Below are 13,533 nucleotides of genomic sequence, written 5' to 3'. Positions count from 1 at the left end.
GTGTCATTTTAGAGTTTCATCACTAGGATTTGGAGAATACATAGATGTGCATGTTAAAAAACACATTCACATTAGAATAGTCTGGATGGGAATGTGAGGACCCAACCTGCACTAGACATTTAAAACAGTATCATACCACTTGAAACCGTCATGGCTTCCCCCAAAGAATCATGGGGAGTGTAATCTGTTAAGTTAAGAGCTCGTAGGAGACCCCCCTATTCCTCTCACAGAGCTACAATTCCCTGATTTCCCTTGGAAGAAAGATTGATTGTTAAACCACTCTGGAACTTGTACCACAAACATTCCTCTTCTCCTAGGCCTTTGGCTAATTAAACAATCTACAACCTTTTAAACTGGGTGCAGGTATTGTTTTTGTTTGTTACTATGCTATGTAGCTTTGTGTTTTTGTCTTGTAAACCACCCTCTGATCCTCGGATGAAGGGCAGCATAGAAATTTAATAAATAATAATATTAGCAATAATAATATGGGGTTCATTCGTATGGTGGATTCATGGTTCATTCTGCTCCTGTCTCTTCACGCGACGCTTTTCCATATAAAGATCACCTGTAGAAACCTTAATTGCTATTATGATCACAGAAGTGGCGGTACTCTGTCCCCTTGTAGGAAGCAGTCCTATGCATGTATCTGAGCTACTAAAACCATCACCATGCAGACCGCAGTTGAACCTGTTAAGTTGCACCATGGCTTCAAAAAGCTCAAATCAATCCGCTGCTGTCTAGAATCTAAACACATTGAATGAGGAAGCTGTGTCCCTTCAAATTGTTGCTGGACTGCAACTCACTGGCCAAGCTGAAGGGAGTTTGAGTCCAACAGATGAATGGTTACTGGTTCCTCATCCCTGATCTAACACCCTGCAGGGTGCAGTCACATTGCAACAGCTGCACCCTGCAGCGGTTTTGGTGGAGCTATTGCAACACAGGAGCTTCATGGTTTATAACTGCGTATCCCCAGCCTTGCCCGGGTTTGCTAGAGCCTGCATTCTTCTGTCAACTGCATGAAGGATTTTCTTCCTTGGGCCTAGCTGCATCTGAATGCTCCGCAGGTCTTCATCCGAGCAAAGCACAAGGGCCTCTAAATCAATGTTTTCCCTCATCAAGATGGGAAGGAATTCGTTCAGGTTCTGGGACGCCAAAAACACCTCCAGGGGGGTGGTCTCCACTTTCCCGTCATCCCACCTGATTTCCTCTTCGATCCAAGATTCCTCTGGATTGTTCTCCACATCTGCGTCACCACCGTCATCTTCAGGCTCTTTGAACTGAAGCAACTCATCGGGCATTTTGAAGCTGGTGCCTTCTTTCTCGAGCATCACCGCGTCAAAGTTTTTGCCCATGGTGGGCAAGTTGTTTTTAAATACAATGTTGCCAAGACCTGGCCGGTGGAAGATGGACCTTTGGCCCAACTCATCTTCATCTTCAGAAATGCCGTTTTTTCTTTGGAAGTCCTTGGCCAGGTCTTCCTCGTCTTCTTCATTGAACACATCCATCACGGTGGTTCGTCCGGCTGGGGTACCTCCCTCTTGGGGATTTGCTTCTTGACCATCGAGATTCTCCTCTTTGTTTTTCATCCTTCGCGTGAAGGTGTCTTTCATCTTTTGGGGCAGTGTGCCCAGTGAAGTGGATGCAAAGAAACTGGAGACTTTCGTCCTTGTGGCTGTCCCCCTCTTTGAATGTATGGATCCTTTGCTGAAATTCCTGGCCATTTCGTGTTGATGTTTCTCCTGACGCAGTTCGCATTCGTGGATTTGCCTTTCTGCATTGCGCCGAGCCTGGGTCTTGAGCTGAGAGACTCTCTTGGGATTCTTGAGGTTCTGCTCAGTAGCGGCAGTGTCGAGAATCCGGACACATTCGTATTGGTTTCTGCTGGCAGCCACGTCCAGAGGAGAACGCATGTCATTATCCAGGGCAAAGATATTGGCACCAAAATTGATTAAGAATGTTATGCAATGGACGTGGCCATTCGCGGCAGCGTGGTGGAGGGGAGTGTTCCCCCAAATGTCACACTTATCCGGGTTACCTCTGGAAAGAAACAAAACATGAAGGACTCAGACAATTGAACTCAGGTCTGGAGTTTTCCAAAGGCAACATAATAAGGTAGAATGGATGGTACTACTTCAAACTACAGCTGGGAGCACCATTTTTGAATTATTCCCTTCAAGGTGAAAACTAGTACACTAAGGAGACAGCTTCTAGGCCAGTGCATTCCTAGCTAAGCTACTTTTCTAAGTGTGGGGAATTTTTGCCACTTTATTCCCATTTTATTTTGTTGTAGAGCTGAAATTCCCAGAGTTTCCTGGGAAGAGGGCTGGTTAAACCATTCTGGTCATTGCTTGGGAACAGCCTGGAAATATTTTGAAATAAAACTTTAAATATCTAGTTCAACTCTACAATCAGCGGGTTCAACTCTACAATCACTGAGGGTTGTGTGGTTGTCATTGACTTGTGACAAGGCCTTTTTGGTGGTGGTTCCCTGTTTGTGAAATGCCCACCCTGGTGAGATGAGTCTGTCTCCCTCGCTACTGACTTTCAGGAGGAAGTGAAAAGCATTCCTGTTTGCCCAGGCATTTGATGGCTGAAGATGATTGATCCTGGGAACCCTGAGATCACAGGGTGACCGAATGTTTTTACCGTATTTTTTGCCCTATAGGGCGCACTTTTCCCCCTCCAAAAATGAAGGGGAAATGTGTGTGCGTCCTATGGGGTGAATGCAGGCTTTCGCTGAAAGAGGTGCGGAGAGTTGCAAGAGGTGCGGAGAGTTGCCTCCATGCTGAAGCCTGCGCGCGCTCAGCTCAGCGTGTTCCGGCTTCGCACACCTCTCAGCAAGCAGCGGGAGCGCTCCCACGGCTTACAGAGAGCTGCCTGTTTGGGCTTCCCCCGCCCCAGCCCCGCGCCTGGGGGGGGGGGAAAAATAATTCCCCCCCTCAAAAAAAACTAGGTGCGCCTTATGGGACGGTGCGTCCTATAGGGCGAAAAATACAGTAACTCTTTTTAGAATGTTTTAACTGCAACTCTTTCAGCTGTTTTTAGAATGCTTGTTTTTAAAGTAATTTTGCTGTGGATGTGTTTGTTCCTTGAAGAGGAAGAGCAAGCTATACATTCAATTATTGATGATGATGATGATGTTGATGATGTTACATGAAGGGGAGGGGGGATTTGCTTTTTACAGCCTTTTGCATACAGTTCCATTTGCAGCTGAGCAGTCCGCTCATTACAATCTCCATCTCCCCGACTTTGTCAATATGGGCAACCTTATCTGCAGGTTTCCCTCTCTGAATATAAATTGTGGAGACTTACGTTCAGTGGTTCCCGACAAGCGGTCTGTATCCATGGCAGCCTCTTGTAAATTCAGTAAGAGGAAGCACATCCTGGCTCTATATTCTTAACTTTAATGCTTTGCTATTGAATTCTGATAGAAGTCATCTATTTCCCCCGAGCCCTTTGTTCTCCCAACTGTATTTGCTCTTGAGAAGTTTTTCAAACATTTGCACAGAAGGCATTACTTGTCTTCAACTGGAGCTGAATATACACCACATATTCAGAGCGTATCCCAGACCCCTCAACTGTCCCGATAAAATCAGAACGTCCCGTTTTGGGGTGCCACAGCAAAAGTAGTTTCTTTCCCAAATAGGTTTTATCTTAATAGCAAACACAATAAATAAAGAGTTCACTTGTAATACATCAGTGGTTCAGTGCTCATTTCTTCTCTTTCCAAAATAGATTTTATCTTCAACAATTGCAAACATAGTAATAGAGAATCCACACCAGTGGTTCCGTGTTTGGACGTAGTTCCGGTAATCCGATGTTTGTTGCTAAAGAGCTTAGTCATCAAACCTTGTAGTAAGTAATATACAATATGTAAATGACTTAAAGCAGGGGTATATCTATCCCCATTGGCATGTTTCCATCGGGAGGAGCATAAAAAGAGGATGATGTCCTTCAGTTTGTTAAAGGAGGTTTAACAAACTAAAGGACCTCATCCTCTTTCTGTTTTGGGAAAGAAACTATTTGCCATTTTTATGGATGTTTATTGTTTGTTTACAGATAGTTGCCTTGGTGATATTATCTTGTGTCAATTGCAGTAGTCATTGTATCACCATCCTGTGCATTGTTTTATTGTAAATACTCAGGCAGGCAGGCAGGCAGACAGACAGACAGCATCAGTAAATACTGTTTGTCCCAAAGCTTCAGCTCTCTGCCTATCCTCAGCCTGGCTCAAAATGATCCCCTGTGCACACACACACCCGGTCTGAAATATCCTCTGCTTGGATGCAGGGGAAGATCTCCCCCTTGTCAGGAATTTTCCAGTCATTCAAAAGGCAGCTATTGATAGCAATCTGACAATCTTCTGGACAAAGGAGACACGTGCAGCTACAGTATTTGGGTAAACTCCTGTGCGACTGCTTTAGCAGACTCTTGCCCGGACCCCAATCTTGCAATCATACAATTACAGAGTCACCAAACTGGAAAGAACACTCAATGCCATCACATCTAGCTTCCCTAGCTCACCACAGGGGATTGCATCCTGCCAAGTTCTGCTCAGTGCAACCCGCTCATATTAATAGGCCTCAGTTGGTCATTCTCATTCATTTTAATGGGTTTCTCTGAGTAGAATTTAGTGGGATGCCACCTATAATCGGGGGTCAGGCAACATAGGTATGTATACTAGTTTAACTGTCCTTTCCTCTTATGGGGTGGTGTTATTGGTTTGTTTTGCTTTCGTTCTTGATTTTATAATGCATTTTGTGTTTATGTTCTGTAACCATAGTGTGCAAGTTACGTGCTAATTTCAGTGTTATTTGCTTCCAAAAAAAACAACAACAACCACACCCCACCTGCAAATAATATGGAAATGGTTGCTAAACTTGTGCAGGTATTCCACTATAGTTTCAGAAGTGCCTTTTATGTTGTGTTTGTGCTCAAATACAATGAGCACAAGTGTTTGTGCTCAAATGTAATGTGGAATTAACAGTTAGGGAAAGGTCGTGAAAGTGTCATGTGGATGCTGCCTAAGCAACTCAGGGCAAAGTACATCGTTATTGCAATACAATAAAATACAATTCAAGAAACAGAAGCAATAAAAATGCAATTGCAAATCACCTAGCACAGAGAACTGCAGTCGCTACAACAGGCAGAAAAATGATTAAGTCCTCCACCAAAACTCTCAACAACGTTCAAGTGCTCTGTAGAGGAAAGCAGTTTGGGAATTGCTGAACTAAATTGTTTTAAGAGGACTGATCTTGTGTAAGGCATCAGAGACACAGTCACACTTAACTGGGAAGAAAGTTTCATAGAACTCATCGGGATTAACTTCTGAGTAGATTTATACTGGATCATGTTGTAAGCTACAAATATCACAACCCATGGTTTGGATCTTGCCTCTGCCATGAACTCACTGGGCAAGCCACTCTCTGAGCAATATGGGTGACAATAATACTACCTGACAGGGTTGTTGTAAGGATTGCAGCTAGATAATGCACGTGAAGCATGTGAACACTTGAAAGCGCTACACAGATGCTAAGTATTATTTCTAATTAGCTTTGATTGCTTTGTATGCAGACATAGGGCTAATATATAGCTTTTCATGAGTTTACCCATAACTGGGTTCAGCTAAACTGTTAAAATCTCATTTTACGCCTATTGACGTCAGTGAAATTATGGGCCTGTCTGTGCAAATAGGTTTCCCTGCAGTCCAGGTCACGGTGATTCAATGTTCTCCAACATAAGCTGCAGGGCATCTGTTGTCTTATACCAAAGGGTTTTATATAAAATCCAGACCAGGCACAAAGTTTTATTGAGTTTGTCTCTCAGATAATTTAATGTGATCAGTCACAAGTCAGGAAGATGACCCATTTTTTAAATGATAGTTGAGATTTAGGATTTGCCTTTGTGACGGAGAACAAAGAACTTGGGCTTTGGGGGTGCCAGATTACCCATAATTCCTGGATTTAGTAAGTGTTAGAATTTAATCAAGCCCCCAGAATCCCCAGCTTCAGCTGGGATTCAATTGCCGGAACAGCCAGGTCAGCATGAAAATGGCCACTAAGTATGAGTCACTAATTTAACAAAAGCAAGGTGATAAGACATGAAGAAAACAGGGAATCTGCGTCAGATGGCTCTAGGGAGAGTAATGGCTGGTTTCTGCAGGCATCCAAGACTGTGGCCATGGAAGAAGCAAAACCTTCTTGGTGTGTAAATGCTGTGAGCCCCTCCATCATAGGCTCAGGTTGTATGTGTGTATGTGTGTGTATATATATGCAAATAAACCATACATCCTAAAGACAGCACAGTCTCCGCTGTGCCTCATTTCCAAAAGGAAACACGAGCCATGGGTGAGTGCCTGGAGCCCCTGGAATCTTGCACTGCTCTGAGATTGAGGTGGCATGCAACATTATTTTGATAATCTAGCTCATTGCTGTCTACACTAAGGGCTCATCCAGACTTCCTTTTGTGCCACTTTTCTTAGGCTTTAAAGCTCCATGTCTGAGCAGTGGCTTTTTTGTTTGTTTTTGTCCTGCGGTTTTCCCCAGGGAAACCCACCTTTTACCATTGAATCGGAGCAAATGCAACTGGGCTTTTGCTGTGATTCAGGGGCAAAAGATGTGTTTTCCTGGGGAAAGCACTGAGACCAAAGCAAAAAACAAAACCACTCCAACACGCAGCTTTAAAGCACAGAGTTGTGCCTGGAATGTGCTGTGCAAAAGGAAGTCTGGATGAGCGGTGAGTTACAGTGGCTCTTCAGGTTTTGAGGGAGTCTCTCCCCACCCTACGTGGAGATGACGGGAACTGAACCTGGGACCTTCTGCATGCAAAGCATGCTCTGCCACTTGGCAATGGCCTTTCCTCAAAATGTTATTTTGCACTGAAGAGTGAATTCCAATTTCTACTGCTCTCCAATGGACCACTTGACATTTGCTGACCACGTCATGATCTTTCCGCCTCTTGCAGTCATTATAATGCACTGTGCTAGACGCTACATGGTTTCAAACTGCATTTTAACAGGTTCACCATGTACCACCTGAATAATGTTTGCAGACCACTGGTGGTCCATAGACTGCAGTTTGGGAATCCCTGGCATAGGGGAACATTTCATCATGTGACATCCCACCCAACCCAGTTCAGTTCAAAGTGGTGTAGCCTAAGCAGGCTATATAGATTGACCACCTCAGCAATGACAAGCCTTGGTTCCTTTTTTCATTAGTGAAGTCTGTGGAGTGATAATTCATTTTACTAGGCTGTAAATTTAGGATAAGCAATTGTACTGTTTAAAGGTTGCTTTTATGGGCAATAAAACATAGCATATGAAAGAGCAAGCCACACCCCAAACCAGGAACTAAGAAATGCTTTATCTTCCTATACTTGAAGTTTGCCTTCTGTTCTAACACTCTAAGCCAGCAGTGAGGAATTGAGGGCCACATTCTGTTCTGAACAACTTTCTGGGGCCAACATGCCAAATGAGCTTTTACTGATAAGCATATCAGGGGACGCGGGTGGCGCTGTGGGTAAAAGCCTCAGCGCCTAGGGCTTGCCAATCGAAAGGTCGGCGGTTCGAATCCCCGCGGCGGGGTGCGCTCCCGTTGCTCGGTCCCAGTGCCTGCCAACCTAGCAGTTTGAAAGCACCCCTAAGTGCAAGTAAATAAATAGGGACCGCTTACTAGCGGGAAGGTAAACGGCGTTTCCGTGTGCGGCTCTGGCTCGCCAGAGCAGCGATGTCACGCTGGCCACGTGACCCGGAAGTGTCTCCAGACAGTGCTGGCCCCCGGCCTCTTAAGTGAGATGGGCGCACAACCCTAGAGTCTGTCAAGACTGGCCCGTACGGGCAGGGGTACCTTTACCTTTATAACAGGAGTTGGACTTCCTGGGATTTGTATTCTGCTCCTAATGTCATCTGCTTAGGAACTGGGAAGGAGACAAGTTCCCTCCCCATATAAAAAAGAGGAATTGAACCTATTAGAAGCTTAGCTTTTATCTGACCCTGATGCTAGAGTATGTTTTCCTGTAAGTATACCTGCTTTCCATCGGAGAATTTGGAGTTCTCTTTTTCTGAGACTCTCCAGTGATCACTGATTGTATGTGCACAAATAAAGCTTACATGCAGCTGAAGAAGTATTTTCCTGCATGCATTTTAAAATGCACAACAGCACTGACAGGTGGATTCAGAGGCAAAAAGCAGGTGGATCTACACATGTGAGGGCATACCATACATTTAAAGCACATTCAACACACAAGATTCTTCCCCCAAAAAATCTTGGGAACTGAATTTTGTCAGAGGGGCTGGGAACTGGAGCTCTGTGAGAGCAAAACTACAGTTCTTGTGATTCTTTCTTTTTTTTCCGGAGGAGGGATCATGTTCTTTAAATGTGCATCTGATGTCCTTTAAATGAACTTCCTGACAGTAAGAGCTGTTTGACAGTGGAATTTGCTGCCAAGGAGTGTGGTGGAGTCTCCGTCTTTGGAGGTCTTTAAGCAGAGGCTTGACAACCATATGTCAGGAGTGCTCTGATGGTGTTTCCTGCTTGGCAGGGGGTTGGACTCGATGGCCCTTGTGGTCTATTCCAACTCTATGATTCTATGATTCTATTCTATGATTCTATGAAATGGATCTGCCGTTGCTTTTGCATTGTGAACTGCATTGCGGATGAGCAAGAGTCATATTTCTAACTAGGCAAGCAAGAAGCACTGTTACAATTCAAGGGCAGATTCCAGCCCGACAAAATTAGTGAGGCTTGTGGTTGGGTGGGGAAGTTGTGGCCTGAGGACAGTCCCAAGTGCTGGACAGAGGGGTACATTTGTCCCCAGTGGGCTGTCAAATTTCAGTGACACAATGTGCAACATTTGGTGCCTCCCACCTCTCATCCTCTGTTCTACACTGCACTGTTGTGGCGCTCCCTCAGCACAACACCCCTCGGCACAACACTGCAGGTGAACCAGTCACACTACCCTAAAACTGCCTCTGTTGCCTCCTAGGCTTGAGCCTCCCTCGCTTTATGCATTATTTCAGCATAGCTCATATCAGTCTTTTATTCTGCACAGACACACACACCCCAGTACTACGGCCCTCAGTCAATATCCTTATTGGATTTGAAATTGTTTTTATACATGTAACTTCTTAATCTGTTTTTGTATGCATAACAGTTTTAAACTGTTTTATACAGTGGTACCTCGGGTTAAGTACTTAATTCGTTCCGGAGGTCCGTACTTAACTTGAAACTGTTCTTAACCTGAAGCACCACTTTAGCTAATGGGGCCTCCTGCTGCTGCTGCACCGCCGGAGCCCGATTTCTGTTCTCATCCTGAAGCAAAGTTCTTAACCTGAAGCACTATTTCTGGGTTAGCAGAGTCTGTAACCTGAAGCGTATGTAACCTGAAGCGTATGTAAGCCGAGGTACCACTGTATATGCAATTGTTTCATACAGATTTTTATTGGGTTGTGAAATCGCTTTGAGATGCCTCATAGGAGGCAATTCATAAATGAAATAAATAACAATAATGTATTTTACGAGTATTTTAAAAACTCGGGCTAACACATAAAAAGGAAGCTGGAGGGTTCCTTTCTTGGTGATGCAGCAATAAAACTGCTAGCACATTTGCAAAGCTAAGCAGGGTGTGGTATGGTTTCAAATGGGATGGGAGACCATGTGTTGAGATGCCTTCATTGCTGGGGGTTGGACTACATGACCCTTGGGATCCACGCCAACTCATACTATCATTTCCTCCTTGTTGATACTTATCCTCCTCATTGGGCCCATTGAACAATTCAACATGTGTCCAAAAATCCACATTCATCTCCCCCGTTCAGACAGCCCTTCATTGTGGAAGTTCAAGAGAGCAGTTCAACGCACTGACGCAGATTCCAACCCTAGCAGATTGAAAGAGATGAATACAGGCTACAAAGCAGTGGTTGAGGTACCTTTGTGTGAATCTAATTAGAAGAAGATTGTTTCTTAACTGGATTTCGATCACCTACGTCTCCCACAAACGCATGTCAGTGCTAAAGGCATTATTGCAGGTATTCTCTCTCTCTCTCTCTCTCTCTATATATATATATATATACGTATATAAAATAAGCCTGGTTCAATTCTGTTCAATCCATTTCGAAGTCTACAAGCAATTTTGAGTCTACAGAAATTATTGTCTTCCTTGTTCTGAATTCTTTGGGCTGGAAACCTCTGAGTTAAACAGGTTTCCTTGTTGGGAGCATTCCTTTCAGTGTTCAGGAAGAAGGCTCACCACATACACCCCACTTTCTCCTAGCCATGGTTCTGGTGTGGCCCAGGTTAGCTCAGTTGGTTAGAGCTTGGTGCTGATAACGGCAAGGTCACAGGTTTGATCCCCGGATGGTTGCAGATTCCTGCATTGCAGGGGGTTGTACTAGATGAGCCATAGGGTCCTTTCCAACTCTATGATTCTAGGAACCTGACCTTTAAAGCCATAAACGGCCTCGGTCCAGTATATCTGAAGGAGCGTCTCCACCCCCATTATTCTACCCGGTCACTGAGGTCCAGCACCAAGGGCCTGTTGGCGGTTCCCTCACTGCGAGAAGCCAAGTTACAGGGAACCAGGCAGAGGGCCTTCTCGGTAGTGGCACACACCCTGTGGAACGCCCTCCCATCAGATGTCAAAGAGAACAACAACTACCAGACTTTTAGAAGACATCTGAAGGCAGCCCTGTTTAGGGAAGCTTTTAATGTTTGATGCATTACTGTATTTTAATATTTTGTTGGAAGCTGCCCAGAGTGGCTGGGGAAGCCCAGCCAGATGGGCTGGGTATAAATAATAAATTATTATTTATCATTATTATTACTATTTCTGAGTCAGATCATGGGACCATCTAGCAGAGTTTTGTCTACATAGACTGTGCGCAGGGTTCTCCAGGGTTCCAGGTAGGGTTGAACTGGTGTCAGGGACATGGCCGGCAGAGAGGAGTCTGCAGAGGGGGAGGAAGAGGCAGAGGAAAACAGGAACTTGATTCTTTCACACAACGCAAGTGAGAGAAGCCCTTCTCGCTCTGGAATGCTGCCTGTAAGTTTTCGCAGCAAACTTACATTAGATGCAGAAGTAGGAGGCAGGTGGTAGGAGGGGGTTGGATTCAGCTCCAGAGAAGGAGGAATTGGCTGCACCTGAGTCTCCAAGAAGTAGGAGGCAGAGCAAACCTTGGGAGGAGCTAGAAGGCAGTCGAGTCAACTGACTCCGACAGTGAGGAATGAGCTGTGGGATCTCGGACCACTGAAAGCCTGTTATTGCTAAATATTCCTCAATTAGTAAAACTGTCAGCTTTCCATGTCTTGTGTGACAGAAGTGCTAAACCTGACAACAGGAGAACTGCACCAGAGACCTTCTGGATGCAAAGCAGATGTGTTACCACTGAGCTATGGCCCTTTCTTCTAACCTTCTCCAGTATTTCTGCATGCACCCTGGCTCTACAAAATGATGCCCTCTTTCCTCAAGGGTCAGAATGGTTAGGCATGTGTTGAGTGCCCACACCAAAGCAGGAAGTCCACTGAGAACCTGGGACCTGCTCTGGTTATTGTGGAGTTGGAAAAGGTTCAGGAAAAAAGGGCAACCAAAATGATCAAGAGGGTGGAGCAAATCCATCTACAAGCAAAGCTTACAGTGTTTGGGGCTTTTAAGCTTAGAGAAAAAGGGAATAAGAGGTGACCTGAAGGAAGCTTATAAAATTATGCATGACATGGGAGAAAGTGGATGGAGAAAAGTTTTTCTCCCTATCTCCTAATCCCAGACTTCATGGACATCTCATGAAGCCGAACATTGGAAGATCCAGGACAGATGAACAGAAGTCCTTATTCACACAGTGACAAGTTAAATACAGAATTCGAACCCACAGGAGGCCCATGATGGCCACCAACTTGGATTACCATATTTTTCGCTCTATAAGACGCACCAGACCACAAGACGCACCTACGGTAGTTTTTGGAGGAGGAAAACAAGAAAAAAAATATTCTGAATCTCAGACGCCAGAACAGCAAGAGGGATCGCTGAGCAGTGAAAGCAGCAATCCCTCTTGCTGTTCTGGCTTCTGGGATAGCTGCACAGCCTGCATTCGCTCCATAAGACGCACACACATTTCCCCTTACTTTTTAGGAGGGAAAAAGTGAGTCTTATAGAGCAAAAAATATGGTACTTTATAAGAGAGAAATTAATGGAGCACACAGATACCAGTGGCCACTAGTCATGGTGGCTATGGTCTGCTTCCACAATCAGAAATAGTAATGCCTTTGAATACCAGCAAATGGAAACCACTGAAGGAGGGAGTGTTACTGACATCTGGTTGGCCACTGTGAGAACAGGATGCTGGACTCAGTGGGTAATTGGCCTTACCCAGCAGGCTTTACTTAGGTTGCTGCTGTTATTATTTAATAAATTTATATCCTACCCTTCCTTTCAAAGGAGCCCACAGTGGCAAACATGTAAATAGTGAAAGAATACAATTAAACACTTCTAAAGACAGTTTACCTTCTAAAAGGATCACCAGCTCTCAGAACTGATAATTCCAAAGTTGTCAAGAATCTTTCATCCATCAAATGCCTGGGTAAACAGGATTTATTTTTTTAAAAAAAGAAATTCCCCCTAGAAGTGCTTAATGAGGGAGACAGACACACCTCAATAGAGAGGGCATTCCACAAATGAGGAACCACCATTAAAAAGGCTCCGCCATGGCTTCCACCACCAAGCAGGTAGCCCAAACTGACAGCACCACCAACAGTCACTTTTATGCCTTAAACACAAAGCAAAAAGTTGTATCTAACTAGGTTCGACTCCCACTAGAATCACCGAAATCAATGCCCATTAATTTCAATAGGTCTGCTCAGTGTAGGACTAGCATGGGATACAACTTCTGGGTGGGGTTTCTTATATAGATTTCCCCTCCTCATCCCCTGAAATCTGATCAGCTCTAAAACAAAGAAACGATTGCCTGTTATCCCATCCCTCTCCCTGCAGGTTTTAGGATTTTAAAAAACAAACCACACACATTGTGGCATCTATCAAAGCCTGCTGGATTTACCCTCTTCGGCAGATTATTTCCATAGCCTCCAGGTTGCCATGGTAAGCCACCAGCAAGGTCGGTGTCATCCCATCCGCGTCTGAGGTGTTCAGGTCTTTTCTGGTGGCTTCTCTGAGTAGCTCCAAATTGCCGTCGGCAGCTGCCTGGTGGTACCGGGTGGACATCTTCCCCGCTGGTAGGATCTGTCTGAGGCAGAATCTCCCTCACACAGTGTAGCCGTTGGATTCAATGGCTGAATGCTTCCGGAAACACAGCTAGTTAATTAATAGCCGCAGGCAGCAGGGCGGCAAGATAAAAAAATGAGGAAGCAAAGGTCACTCCTGTTTGCACCGTTCTTGAAAATGTCATCTCCTCAGTCATAACCTTGAGGGACGTTCACTGTAGTTCTCACAATGCCCAAATGTCTGTGCAGAGTAAGGGCACCCCACCCAACTCCATTTTCTTCAGCATTTGACAAGGGGGAAATAGGCCTATTTGTGTTATAAATGAAGGCC

The 13,533-nt window shown here is 44.8% G+C and overlaps 1 protein-coding gene across 1 annotated transcript; it reads right to left on the bottom strand.

The window, feature by feature from the left end:
• Positions 1 to 522: 522 nt before the first annotated feature.
• ANKS4B (ankyrin repeat and sterile alpha motif domain containing 4B) lies at positions 523 to 13,286 on the bottom strand. The gene is made up of 2 exons (XM_028706516.2): positions 13,040 to 13,286; positions 523 to 2,037 (listed from the first exon to the last, which is right to left on the bottom strand). The coding sequence occupies exons 1-2, from the start codon at positions 13,201 to 13,203 to the stop codon at positions 954 to 956; spliced, it is 1,248 nt and encodes a 415-aa protein (XP_028562349.2). The 5' UTR covers positions 13,204 to 13,286; the 3' UTR covers positions 523 to 953.
• Between the last annotated feature and the right edge of the window lie 247 nt (positions 13,287 to 13,533).

This window comes from Podarcis muralis, chromosome 14, assembly GCF_964188315.1.
Source record: "Podarcis muralis chromosome 14, rPodMur119.hap1.1, whole genome shotgun sequence".
NCBI lineage: Eukaryota > Metazoa > Chordata > Lepidosauria > Squamata > Lacertidae > Podarcis > Podarcis muralis.
This window is presented reverse-complemented; position numbering and strand designations above follow the sequence as displayed.